Here is a 14,102-nt window from a genome sequence, read left to right as displayed (position 1 = left end):
GGCTTTGCACAGTCCAAGAAAATGCAAGCATTGGCTAGAGCCCTCCCTTGAGTGAGGGAGTTGGTTCTTCAGTATGTGGCCCAGGAGTCTAGGAATGTCTGCTTCAGGGTTCTGCCTCTCTATCCCTTTACTTAAGAAGCTTTTTGTGATTGAGTATCTCCATCCCTCTAGATCTGTGTCTTCCTCTGAGTTTTTATTTCCATTTCTGCGTGTCTGAATTGGCTATTCTCTGGAGGTGTTTCTGTACTCCTGGGAGGGTTTCCCTGGACTTCTGTCTCTCTAAGACTTTAGACTCCCCTGTCACTCCGGCTTACTCCTGCTGCTCTTGTTTTCGCTGGTGCTGTTGGTGGATGGTTCTCAGTTCCAAGCCTAAGCTCTCGCTGACTCCAGTGTCTAGCTGGGGTGTGGCTGTTCTGAGGGTGTGTCCCGCCATCCCTATTCTTGTCTGTCACCCCCTTCGGCTCCCCTCAGGCCCCCTTCTCCAGCCTCTCTCCCCGCTAATTCCCATTCCCGCCCCCCATCCCATCTGGTCCCCGCTTCCTTACATGGTCACGGCCGGGGCCTTCCTCTCCCGGACGTCCCCCCCTCCACCCCCCCGCTGTCTCCCGCCCCCCCAACCGGACACAGCCCCCGCCCTGCTGCTACCCCTCTCAGCCAGCCAGCCCGGCACCCCAGCCATGGAGGACCTGGGTGAGTGGGGCTAGAAGCCCCGGGACCATGAGTCTCTCCTTTCCAGCCCGAGATGCCTCCATCTGCCTCTCTCAACCCCATCCCACCGTCCCCTCTCCCTGGAGCTCGTTTTCTGCTTCCCTCCTCTCTTGTCTCTCCCCACGTCTATTCATCTCTGCCTCTTCTGCCTTAAGTGCTTTCTTCCTTTCATTTCTCCATTTCTGTCTCAGTTCCCTCTCCTCGCCCCCCCCGCCTCTCATAGCTTCTCTCCTCTTCTCTTTCTCCCTCTTTCTTCTTTCTCTTCCCCTCCTCCCTCTCTTCCTCCTGCCCAGCTCCACGTCTGCCTTCCTGCCTCTCCCTTCCTGCATTTTTCTTCAATCCTTTCTCCCTTCTTTCCCGAGGAACTGAGGTCCACTGGTCGAAAGGCTGGAGGGACCAGGGAGTGGAGCGGAGGGGACCAGATACCTGGGTTCTGAGAGGGGAGCAGAAGGGGGGTTAGGTTGGTGGCAGGGAGGATTCCTGGGTATGGGTCTGCAGAAGAAAGCTTCGAGCTGGAAGGCAAGATGCCCAGGTCATAGGAGAAAGGCTGGAGTGGGGGAGGGAGAGGGACTAGGAGGGGGGGTCAGGCCACCAGGTGGTACACTTCTCTCCCGGTGACTGTCTCTCTTTACCCTACCAGGTGACTCCACCTCCCCTTTATCCCTTCTTGAACCACCTATTGTGGTCTTGGTAGGTACCCCAATCCAGGGGTCCTAGTTAGGGGAAACAGCTAATCAGAAGAGTGTGGGAGTCTGGCAGATTACCTAATGAGAGGTATCTCTGAAGAGATCTGGAAGAAGGGACTGGGGCATAGATGTGATCAATTGGAAACTGAGGCCAGGAGTCCAAATTTTAAAATGGGAGAAAGGGCCCATTGTAAAGTTGAGTTGGAGAATATACAACCTGACAATAATCCAAAAAAGCCAATGAAGTATCCAGGAAAGAGTCCAGGACTTAATGTACAGATAATACCTGAAAGACTAGATAGAGTTCTAGACATACATTCACCTCATAGTGTCATAGGTTTAGATCCAGAAGGGACCTTGGAAGCCATTTTTACAGATGAGGAAACTGAGGCCCAGAGAGGTTAAGTGACTTTCTGAGTTGGGATTTGAACCCAGCTGTTCTCAACTCCAAGTCTGTTGACCTAGCCACAACACAAAGTTGCCTCTTTTCTTTCCTCTTGTTTCTTTGTGAATAATGGATCTAAAGTTGGAAATCATCTCTTTCAGAGACCATCTAATCCAACTCCTTCATTTTATAGATGAGGAAACTGAGGCTTAGGCATATACATTGACTGAGGTCACATAGCTAGTATGTCAGAGGTGGGTTTGAAGCTAAGTCGTCTGACTCCAAGAGCAGCTACGTGATGAAGTGAATGGAGCACGGGGCTTGGAATCAGGAAGGCTCTTTTCTTCCTCAGTTTAAATCTGGTCTTAGACGTGCTAGCTGGGTGACCCTTGGCAAGTCACTTAACCATGTTTGCCTTAGTTTTCTCATCTGTAAAACGAGCTAGAAAAGGAAATGGCAAACCACTCCAGAATCTTTGCCAAAAACAAACAAACAGACGTGGTCCCGAAGTCAGGGAAGACTGAACAGCAATGCCAGAGTCAGAATCTCAGCTGTTACTACCTGCCTAACCTTTGACCAGTCACCACCTCTGAGCTTCAGTTTCCTCCATCTATCAGATGACAATAACTGCATCACGGGCTTGTTATGAAGACTAAATCAGACAACTGGAAAATGTTTTATAAATCTTCAGATGCTCTATGAAATGTCAGCTATCATCACTAACTTTTTCTGGGCCTCAGTTTTCTATTACGTAAAACGAGTGGGTTTGGAGTGAGTAATAATTTGGAGTGAGGGATTTGATTAGATGATCTGTAATGTTTGTTACAGTTTATAATGCTATGACCTCATAGAAACTGTTTTGAGGATTAGATGACACAATTGCTATACAAATACAAGGGCTTTCATGGCTGGAAGTAAAACACCCAACCTGGCACGTCTCCCGGGATTGGCCAAGGATGAAACAGCTTGGCTGTATTGTGTTCTCCCAGCTTTACCCTTGTATGGTTTCCCTGGAGCCTCTTTGATGCTGTGGTTGTCTAACTTTTGGTTTCTGACCCCCAACTCTGACTTCAGATCTCTTTCAAACATTCACCTCCTTTAACCTAGACCAACTCAGCCCCTTAATATCTAAGCAACCCTCTAGACAATTTACTCAGCGTCTTCTCACAGATGCTCTTTTGTCCGACCTGGAGTCTACAACATCCCACATCCCCCGGGCTGGGGCTCTTAGGGACCAGCCCCAAGAAGCCACCACTCCTCCTCCTCCCTATAGCCAGCAGCAGCAGGTAAGAAGAGCAGGGCTAAGGGTCTAGGATTCCTGGGTTGGGGAAGAAGCTCCTCTCCAGCCTCAGATGTATTGCTTCTTTCTGCAGAAGGCGACTAGGGAAACCTCTGGGGCCTCAGGAGACAAAGACCATCTATACAGGTGAAGGGACTGGGAATGTCCTTTAAAGGCTGGTGGGACTGAAGTTTACCCCTCTCTAAGTCCAAAGGGCTTGCACCCTCCGTGCCACTTGAGTTCCAGTCTGAGTCTTTCATTCCCGGGTCCCCTCCTCTAATTCTCTTCTCTGCTCTAGCACCGTGTGTAAGCCTCGTTCCCCCAAGCCAGCGGCACCCCCATTCTCCTCCAGTGGCGTCCTTGGTGCTGGCCTTTGTGAGTTGGACCGCCTGCTGCAGGAGCTCAATGCCACCCAATTCAATATCACAGGTAAGAGAAGAGGGAGAATTGAGGATAAGGGGAAAAGGCAGGAAAAAGCAAGTAATAGTGAGAATAACAACCCCTCCTTCCAACCAGATGAAATCATGTCCCAGTTCCCATCCAGCAAGGCAGCTGATGGGAAACGAAAGGAAGAGCAATCTGAAGAAAAGAAAAGGCCCACCACGTGAGGCTCTTGGAGACAGGGTTGGAAGGGCTACAGCCTGGGAGCTGGATCCCCAGGTCGGGGTTGAAGTGGGAAGCATGAAGGCTGCAGATCCAGATGCCTGCATTATTTGGGGTTGAGGGTCTGGTAAGAGGGAGGACTGAGAGCTAGGCTTCTTGGGTCTGGGACCTGGAAGGACTGAGAAATGGGAGAAGCTGTTGACTCAGCCTATCTCCCTACAGCCCCCCTAGCCCAACGCCGCAACTGCCAAAACCTTCAGCCACCTCAGCTACGCTGGAATTGGACAAGCTGATGGCTTCCCTTTCTGATTTCCGTGTCCAGAACCATGTGAGCTGAATGAAAGGGTCAAGGGTCTCCGGGGAGGGTATTAGCTCTGGTTAGTCCCAGCCCCTATGATCCCTGTACCCACCTAACTGTGAGAGGTCATCTCAACTTCTTCCCCTGTCTCCCAGCCCATCCCTTCCAGCTCAATGAAGCAGATGGGGGCCAAATGGCAGGTACTTCTATTTTGTATTCTAATAGCTTCCTGCTTCTGGGCCTCCCCCAAAGCCAGAGCTGAGCTCAGTGAGTGATACCACACCACCGCCTACCTCAGGGTCCACCGCTGAGGGCAGCCTGGACACCATGCTGGGGTTGCTGCAGTCAGACCTCAGTCGACAGGGAGTCCCCACCCAGGCCAAGGGCCTTTGTGGTTCCTGCAATAAACCCATTGCTGGGCAGGTGAGTGAGGCCCCCAGAGGAGAAGAAGGGAGGAGGGAGGAAAGACAGATACAGAAGACAATAGGGCACACACAAAAAAACTAGGCTGTGGATTCCTGTGGGAGAGTTATAAAAGTGTTAAAATTGTTAATTATAGACATGTTGTGCAACTTTAGCTGAGGCCTCACTACTGTTTAGCAAATCATTTATGTATCATTTATGTACTACTTTCCTATTCCACACAACACTTGTTCTAGACCACCTCTTCTAAGTGCACACATCCTTTGACACCCCAACCTATCCACACTCTCAGCAGATGCTCTCACCTCCTGTTTCACTGAGATCAGGTCATCCTTACCTCAAAACCTGTCTTTAGAGGCAGGATGTGTAGGCTAGTGCCTTACTTGGGAGTCAGGAAGGATTGGGTTCCAGTCTTACCTCAGACACTTCCCAACCTGTGGGAGCCTGGGCAAATGCTTCAGTTTCCTCATCTGTAAAGTGGAGGTCACACTAGCACTCACCCCACAGAATTGTTGAGATAATACATGTAAAGTGCTTTTCAGACCTTAAAGAGCTATATAAATATTAGCTGTTATTAACTTTCTGCCCTTATGGGGCAGGGACAAACTATTATTCTGCCCCCTCTATCTGGGATCCTGATGCCCTTCCAGGATCTAACTCCATTAATAATCCTTGAATCTTTACGTATTTTATATGTGTGTGTGTCTATGTATAGCTTTGTGATATGTAGCTTCCATCTCATTCATCTCTCTCTCTCTCTCTCTCTCTCTCACACACACACACACACACACACACACACACAAATACACACAGTATCCCAAAAACATCTCAGTGTAGTTTTAAGCTTTAATAGCTTAATAGGTTTTGTGATACATTTATACATATATATATATATATATATATATATATATATTTCATATATGTGTGTGTGAGATATAGCTATCTCTATGTACTTAAAACTTCACTAAGACTTTTGGGACACCATGTATATTCTCATATCATTCCTAAAATTAGAAGAAAAAAACAATTTCCCTTGACCCTTTCCCTTAAGCTGTCATCCCTCTCTCTTCTCTCCTACATTGCAAAAAAAGTAAACAGTTTGAATTCTTTGCCTTCCCTTCCTCATCCCCCACTCAGCTTTCAGCCTCTTCCATTTTGACTGTGTTCCCACCACTCCACTGAAACACTTCTCTTCTTTGTTTTATTTTTTAATTTTTAAAATTTTATTAATTTATTTTGATTTATCAACAATCACTTCCATATGCTTTTGAGTTTTAAATTTTTCTCCCTGTTCCCTCCCACCACCCTCCCCAAGACTGCGCACCATCTGATATAGGCTATACATTTACATTTTTATTAAACATATTTTCACATTAGTGAAGTTGTAAGTAAGAAACACTTCTCCCAAAGGCCACAAGTGACCACTTTTTTTACCCCCCCCCAAATACAATGGACTTCCTTCAGGTCTCCTCCTCCTTGACATCTCTGTAACTGACCATGAAATTGTGATCTGCAGGACCCTGGAGAGAGGGAGATCTCAGACACATTGAGTATTACTGTATGCAGAAAACATTGGGAGAGAGTCAGTTTAGATAAGATATAATATTTGTCTTCCTAGAGCTTACAGACTAGTAAGGGATTAATAATCTTAATATTAAATTATACCTAAGTATATGAAGTTTTTAAAAAGGTCTAAGAAAAGGGTATTATCATAGCAGAGTGGGAAAGAGATAAGGGAATAACATGACCAAATCTTTGTGCAGGAAAGATGATTTTGACAGTAGTGTGAAGGAGGGAGGGAGGGAGGAAAGGGTTGGTTATTGTGAAGTCCAGAAGGACCAATGCAACAGTAGATGGATTGTAATGGAGTCCTGTACCAGGGTAACTAACTAGTAATATACTGGGGAGAACTGCCAAAGAAAAGGTGGTATTGAGAGGTATTGACAACTAACCAAATAGGAGGGCTGAGGGTGAGAGGTTTCTAACTCATTAAACTAGAAACCATGTTAGACAGAGTAAATGAGCTGCCACACACTGAAAGGTGTGAAGCCAGAAGGAAGAATGTGTTTAGGAAGAAAGATTAACCTCTAAGTAACTGTCCTTATCTATAAAATGAGCAGGCTAGGCTAAATAAAGATCCATTTTATTTGTATTCTTGTGTTGCCTTAATAAACTCAATTTGAGGCAAACTAAGTTTGAGATGCTAGGGGGTGAGGAGACAGGTAGAAGAAGCCAGGGTTTAACACCTGGTTGGTAAATGAATGTAGAGACACAAGAAGCAGCTTCAGCTAGGCTCTAATGTGTGTGTCTATGTGACCATTTGACCCACTTCTTCCCTGCAGGTAGTGACAGCTCTCGGCCGCACCTGGCACCCAGAGCACTTTTTATGCGGAGGATGCTCCGTGGCTCTGGGAGGTAGCAGCTTCTTTGAAAAGGACGGTGCCCCTTACTGCCCTGAATGCTACTTCGAGCGCTTCTCCCCGCGCTGTGGTCTCTGCAATCAGCCCATTCGCCACGTGAGCCCTGTAGAGTGGAAGCGCTTCCACACCCCTTCCACACTCCTCATCCTTGCTCAGTCTCATTTGGTCTTCTCTCTCCCCCTCCCCGACTCCGGCAATCTTTCAACTCTAGGGAGCTCTACACTTCCAGCCACCTGGGTCCTGGCTCTCCCCTCCCCGCCACCTTCAGATAGCGTATATAAAGTGTTTTGCAAACCTTAAAGCGGCATAGGAATGTGCATTGTTATTATTATTACAGAAGATGGTCACCGCCCTGGACACCCATTGGCATCCTGAACACTTCTGCTGCGTCAGCTGTGGGGAGCCCTTCGGGGAAGAGGGTGAGAGAGGCGCTGGGGGCACCCAGCAGCAAGCAGTCCATTCCCCCACACCCTTAGGATCCCCTCTCAGACATTTCCCTCTCGTCCTTCTCCCCCGCCACCTTTCGTCAAGATATCACCCTTTAGGCACCTTTCCCCTTCCCCGATTGCCCCTGATGCCACCTTTAGCGCCCCCACTGCCCTCCCCTCTTCCGATCTTCCCCCTGATTCCACCCCACCTTTCCCGGACCCGCAGGGTTCCACGAGCGGGAAGGCCGCCCGTATTGCCGCCGGGACTTTCTGCAGCTGTTCGCCCCACGCTGCCAAGGTTGCCAGGGTCCTATCCTGGAGAACTACATCTCGGCGCTGAGCGCACTCTGGCACCCGGACTGCTTCGTGTGCAGGGTGAGGGGGGCCGAGAAGGGCTGGGGCGAAGCGGGGAGGAAGGGATGAAGCCGGGCACTCTAGCCCTCCCCCTTCCCTGCCTAGCACCTAACCCTGCTTTGCTGTGTTGGTTCGCGTCCTTTCCTCCAGGAGTGCTTCACGCCCTTCTCGGGAGGCAGCTTCTTCGAGCACGAGGGGCGCCCGCTCTGCGAGAGCCACTTCCACGCTCGGCGCGGCTCCCTCTGCGCCACCTGCGGGCTCCCGGTCACCGGCCGCTGCGTCTCCGCGCTGGGGCGCCGTTTCCACCCCGATCACTTCACCTGCACCTTCTGCCTGCGCCCGCTCACCAAGGGCTCCTTCCAGGAGCGCGCGGACAAGCCCTACTGCCAGCCTTGCTTCCTCAAGCTCTTCGGATGAGCCCCTACCCACGAGAAGGGCCCACTGCCAAGTTTAGAACCCGGTTCCAAGAAAGGCCTCTGCTCTTAAAATGAGTCTGGTACGAGGAGAGGCTGCACAGCTGGGGGAGGCCCCTCCCCTTCCACAAAACCTGGTTTCTGATTAGACTCCGTCCCCAGTGAGGCCTCACCTGGGAACCAGACCCTGTCCAAAGAGAGGTCCTTTCCCTACCCGAGAGCCTGACTCAAGAATAGAAGGCATCTCCAGCGCACTTGGCCTTCTCATTAGAGCCCAGTGCCAGCAGACTCCCTCACCTTAAACTCCAGCCCCTTAACTAGAACCCAGTCCAAAGAGAGGTCTGGTCCATTCTTGAACCTGTCAACGGGATTTTACTGAGCCAGTCTCTAACCTGAGAATGACGAAACAACAGGCCAGAGACAAAGTGTCAGAGATGAGGTAGACATTTAATTAATTCTTTTCATTATGAGGAACAGATTTGCAAATCAGGAATTCTAATCAGAATTCCATCTAACTGAAGTGAAGATAGAGACTTGGCTTAGTAAAATCTTGTTAACAGGTTCAAGAACAGACCACGTGTCCAAGTGCCCATTAAATAGAGCAATGTCCCAGAAGGTCCACGACTATCACATAATGAAACGATCTCAAAGGAGATGTTCTCCCTCTTCCAAAAAAAAAAAAAGGCTTCCTGGGGGAGTGTCCCTTCCCCAAAGCAGCCCAACTATTCCTGAAGTTCTATCCCTCTGGGCAATGTGGAGAGGCAAAGGAGTGTATAGTGAATTAGTGTCTTCCTTCATGAAAAGGGATGGTAAGAAGAAGTGGAGTCTTAACCTTATACTGGTTGGCTATCCACAGGAATAGACTTTTAGGGGATACTCAACTTAGTGTAGGGGGCTCTTGTCTAGATTTCCACAAATGAGGGTAATAGAATCCCTCTCTAGGTTTTAAAGCACTTGCATTTTACTGAGAAAGGAAAGAGCTTATGAGAATGGGACCAGGTCCAAGAAAATTGAGAATCCAGGTTCTGCCTCAGGGTACTTCCTGAGTGCCCTGGGTTTCCTTCACTGCTGTCCTCACCTATCTCTATATAAATACATATTTCACGAACTGGCTTCCTGTGTTTGTGATTTAGCAAGGGAAGTCAGGTGCCTGGCTCTCCAGCCTTTGCCAATTCTGATTCTTTTACTTCTGCAACACACACCCTTATTCTGAAACCAGAAACACAAAGCTTTGGCCCACCATGGAAATAGAAGGACCGTTGCACTCTCTCTCTGGACCCTAAGGCTTAGGTTCTGACTTTGTGGCTCCGTGGAACCATTGAGAGCCAGAAAGGACCTTAGTGAATTAGACAATTAGAGCTGGAAGATTAATTAAAGACCCTTCTGGCCACTTTTTAAAAAAACAAAAAACAAAAAAAGAAAACAAGAGAAAAAGCAGATTGCAGAAAAGACTGTACTGAGTCGGTAGCAGAGCTGGAAATCGAATCCAGTTCTCCATCTCCTGGCTTTCTGCCAGGATTAATTTCATTAATTCAACACATTTCTGAGTACTCCCTCTATGCCAGAGGTCTGTGGCTCTTAGTCATTGTCCAATTAGGATCTTTTGTGGTGAAAGAAGTGAAGAAAAGAACTGGTTACTGAAGAACCCACGGGCCCTAATTATAATATGTAGACAACTGTGGGTATGTGATCAGGCTGTTAGTTTATCTCTCAGCTCTTAGGAGGAAATATACCAACCTCCCCACCCCACACTGTTCAATCTAGCTTGTTTCCTTAGTAGTTCTCTCTCATCAGGTTCAAAAGCAGTCTTGGGTATGCCCTGGGTTTTTTTTTTAATTATCAAAATTACAGAAATTCTGTCTTTAATAGCCTTGCCCCTCACCCCACAGAAGTCTTTTCTCCTATCACCTAGCTTCCCTTCTCTCAAACCACACATTTATAGGCTTAGAAAAATCACTGTTGCTGGCCACGTAATTTATTATTAGTATCAAATAATAAACAAAAACACTTAAAACAAGGCTGCAGTAGAGATCAAAGCCAGTCATTTCTGTGCTTGGGGAAAACAGGAGAATGATGAGGTGCCTGAGTGGAACTGCTGATTTGGTGGAGTCTAGGGGTAGGGAACCTGCTGCCTCGAGGCCCCATGTAGCCGCCTAGTTCCTCAGGTTTGGCCTTTTGACTGAGTCCCAGTGTTACAGAAAAAAATCCTTTTATTAAGGGGGTTTGTTCTGTGAAATTTGGATTCAGTCAAAGGACGGCACTTGAGGACCTAGAGGGCCACATGGGGCCTCGAGGCCACAGGTTCCCCACCCCTGGTGTAGTCTCAGTGCCTGGCAGCCACTTCTCTGTTACATCTTTTTACTGGTTTGCTGATCCACACACCCCTCTCTATTTGCATCTTGTTCCCACCCTTCTACTTCCTTGAGTAATGTCTCCTCAAACTTTGAAGAAAATATCTCAGTGCCACTGGAACCCCAAAACAAACAGCTCTCTTCAGACTTCCTGTTCAGCCCAAGGATCTTCTGTTCTTCCATGGAAAGTTCTCCAAAGTCTCTGATCCCCTTGAAAGGTACAGCCTAAGTACCTAAGGTCTCTGTGATCCTGGATCTCAGTAACCCGTAAGTGTAATCCATAGCCTAGCTCTTCAAACTTGGTGGCCTCCACATACTTAGATTAATTTTGAGGTCTGATCCCCAAAGCGGTCAGTTTCTCTCTTTGGCTCATTGTCTCCACCTGGAGGTAATCCACGATCATCTTCAAAAATAAAGTTTAGGTATAGCTCTGTGCAGGCCTCCCTAAATGTGGATGTCATTGTAACTTACACACAGACATACAATGTACAATTTGTGTTGTGACAGCCTTTATTTCACCTCACAGAAAATGTGTAAGCTGTGAAGGTCTCTTAGGAGCCTATGAACAAATACAACAGAAACACCCAAATAGCTCCTCAGCATTCCCTGGAAGGGAATTGAACTTGGGGGTGCTGCCAGGATAATCCTCTTATTCCAGTGAGCCTTGCTTTCCTACATAGTCCTAGTCTCCCCAGGACTTACAGTGCCACCCTGTGCATTAGATTCTCACCTATCTCACTACCCACCCCACCTCCGAAGGTAAACCAGGAAATTTTTTCAAACTTGATGAACAGGTTGAGACCCCAGGTCTCAACCACCTCCCCTCTCAGCCTGGGTCTCCTTCAGTCTGAGGAGCTAGCTTCATGTGGCAGATGTCTTCCAAACCCCAATTCCTAGAACAACTTTCTTTAGAGTTCCTCCAGCTCTAGGATTTATGCTTTAAGGCGTATTGACCAGAAAGTTACAAGGTATTCTTGGTGCCCCATCTGTTTTGTCTTCAACCCTCTTTCCATTGATGGTTAAGATTTTGCTGGGGGGGGGCTTTTTTTTTTTTACCAAGGTGGTGCTTTTGTGTGGCAATCTTGAGGCTGACAATAAGTCCCAGAAATCTTAATTGATAGCTCTAAATCCAACATCCTTCACTTTCCCAATGGACCAAGAAGCTCACTTTGAAGCTAAAGGGTTAGTTATGGAAGAAGATAGCAGCAAAGTTCTTTATCTTTTTTCTTTTTTTTTTTTTTTTGGTTGAGGGTAAGGGGCTTGGGGAGGGAAGGATAGATTAAAGACTTGAGAATAGCTCGAAAGCTTAAGCATCACCTGGTCTGGTACCAGGTAATTTTCTTTTGTATACACAATTACTTTTTCCTAGTGCGTTATTTCTGAGTACATATATTCTCTTTACTCCAGTGAATAAACTGTAAAAAATGAACTGTCGTGGCTTGGAATGTGTAGCAGACAGGAGTAAAAAGGAAAAAAAAAGGAAACATTATCAAGGAAAGAAAGATGGACAAACAGGCATCAAGTACAGCAAATCTCTGATTTAAGTAAGGGAACAAGGAATTCAAGAAGTTTAATGCCTCAGATTACGGACAGCTACCAGGCATGGAGTCAGCAAGATTCACCTTCCTCAGTTCAAATCAGGCCTCAGACACTTATTAGCTGTGTGACCCATGGGCAAGGTCACTTAACCTGGTTTGCCTCAGTTTCCTCATCTGTAAATTGAGCTGGAGAAGGAAATGGCAAAACACCCTAGTATCTAAAGAAAATCCCAAATGGGGTCACAAAGAATCAGGCATGACTGAAAAACGACTGACCAAAAAAGTGCCTCACATTCGGGGCATGCTGATCAATTAAAGTTTGGAAAGTGGTGGAAGGAGAAAGCACCGGAGCTGGTAAGGTCTTCCGGACAGAGCCACAACAAAGATAGGGTGTTTAGAGCTTTGCCCCCAGGTGCTAAATTTAAAGGGCACAAAGTTAATAGGATACTACCAACACTTTCAGTCCCTCAGCATCACAGAAACAAAAGAGCTTAGCACCTAGTTAGCAAGAATAACTAGCAGAAACAAGAAACAGGAAAATATGAGCTAAGATTAACTAGAGATTTTTTGCTATTTGCCTAATGTTCAGTGATTCCTAGTTAAAGATATGGCTCTAGGCATTTCCTAGGAGGACCTGAAATCCCTAGGAAATTGACAAAGGGAAGCAAAGCCTAAAGCCCAGTCAGATCCTTTATTCTCACAAATCTTTATATTCAACATTAGCCTCACTACAGAGAGTTCTTCATTCTGAATCATTGCCTAAATATATTCTTCTAGATAATTATAATTCATATTTCTATAGTATCTTTTCTAAAACACATAAGTTTTTGTTGATATTTTCTATTTCTTACATCACCATAATGTCACATATATTCCTTCCCCCACCCCCACCCCAGCCCCCAACTATCCCATATGACAAATAGTAGTTGTTTTGGAGAGGGACAAAAGTCAATGCAACTGATCAATACACTGAAAAAGTCTGAAAACTTGCAATGTGTAACACCTGTGGACCTCCCACCTCCAGGAAGGGGTAGATTGGCACTGTCTTCTCATATGGCTTTATTCAAATCCTGTTTGATATTTATAATTTTGTAATATTTACTTTTTTGGGTGTGTCATTCTTTACATTTACATTGTTGTTACTGTGTATATTGTTTTCTTGTCTCTGTTTACTTCACTCTGAATCAGTTCCTGTAGATCTTCTCATGTTTCTATGTGTTCATCACACACATAATTTCTTACAGCACAGTAATATTTCATTACATTCATGCATCACAATTTGTTTAGCCATTCCCTAATTCACCAGCATCTACTTTGTTTCCAGTTCTTAGCCATCACAAAAAAATGCTGCTACAAATACTTTGGATGACATGAGGACTTTTTTCTTATTAATGGATTTCTTGGGGTGTAAGCCCAGTAATGGCATCTTTGACTCAAGGGGTATAGACATTTTAGTCACTTTATTTACATATATCCAAATTGTTTTCCAAAATGGTTGTAGCATTTCACAGCTCCAACAACAACGTATTAGTATGCCTATCTTTCTACAACCCCTCCAACATTGACTGTTAACTATTTTTTGTCATTTTTGCCAATTTGCAGGATATAAGATGATACCACAGAGTTGTTTTGATTTGCATTTCTCTTATTATTAGTGATATGTATATACATACATATATATATATGAATTGTTTATATATCTTGCATACCAAACCCTTATCAGAGAAATTTGATACAAAGATTTTTTTCCCCATTTAACCACTTCCCTTCTTATCCTAGCTGCATTAATATTGTCTCTGCAGAAGCATTTCAGTTTCGAGTAATTAAAGTTATCTATTTTATCTCTCGCAATTGCTTCTCTCATTTGGTTAAGAATACATCTCCCACCAATGGCTATGAAAGGCATATGATCTGTTTCTCTTCCAATTTTTTTATAGTATGATCTTTAATATTAAGGTTCTGTATTCACTTAGACTATATTGTGGAGTGTGGTATGTTAGTCTAAGCCTGATTTCTGCCAGATTGTTTTCCATTTTTCCCAGTAGTTTTTATCACCATTTTAAAGTTTACAAAGCACTCTCATCACAACCACATTTATCACAATGTGATCTGTACAATGTAAACTGTACAGGACATAGGAAGATGAATAGCAAGAGTCAGCAGTCAATAATAATAGTCAATAAATACCTACTATGTGCTAGGCATTGTGCTACATG

At 45.8% G+C, this 14,102-nt stretch overlaps 1 protein-coding gene across 1 annotated transcript; it reads left to right on the top strand.

The window, feature by feature from the left end:
* Nucleotides 1-581: 581 nt before the first annotated feature.
* On the top strand, nt 582-9,105 carry TGFB1I1 (transforming growth factor beta 1 induced transcript 1). Its single transcript, XM_021004602.2, has 11 exons — nt 582-690; nt 2,950-3,065; nt 3,153-3,205; nt 3,357-3,487; nt 3,575-3,662; nt 3,884-3,989; nt 4,185-4,382; nt 6,725-6,898; nt 7,140-7,221; nt 7,457-7,605; nt 7,735-9,105. Exons 1-11 carry the CDS (start codon nt 678-680, stop codon nt 7,999-8,001), a joined length of 1,377 nt encoding a protein of 458 aa, XP_020860261.1. The 5' UTR covers nt 582-677; the 3' UTR covers nt 8,002-9,105.
* Nucleotides 9,106-14,102: the final 4,997 nt, after the last annotated feature.

This window comes from Phascolarctos cinereus, unplaced genomic scaffold (assembly GCF_003287225.1).
Source record: "Phascolarctos cinereus isolate Bilbo 61053 unplaced genomic scaffold, phaCin_HiC Scaffold_4;HRSCAF=312, whole genome shotgun sequence".
Classification (NCBI taxonomy): Eukaryota; Metazoa; Chordata; class Mammalia; order Diprotodontia; family Phascolarctidae; genus Phascolarctos; species Phascolarctos cinereus.
Note: the sequence above shows the minus strand (reverse complement) of the source record. Positions and strands in the feature narration are given on the sequence as shown.

Coding starts and splice junctions, on each gene's coding strand:
- TGFB1I1 (XM_021004602.2), top strand. Junction 3,066..3,152: donor CCTATAGCCAGCAGCAGCAG/GTAAGAAGAGCA, acceptor TTCTTTCTGCAG/AAGGCGACTAGGGAAACCTC. Junction 7,606..7,734: donor CGGACTGCTTCGTGTGCAGG/GTGAGGGGGGCC, acceptor CCTTTCCTCCAG/GAGTGCTTCACGCCCTTCTC.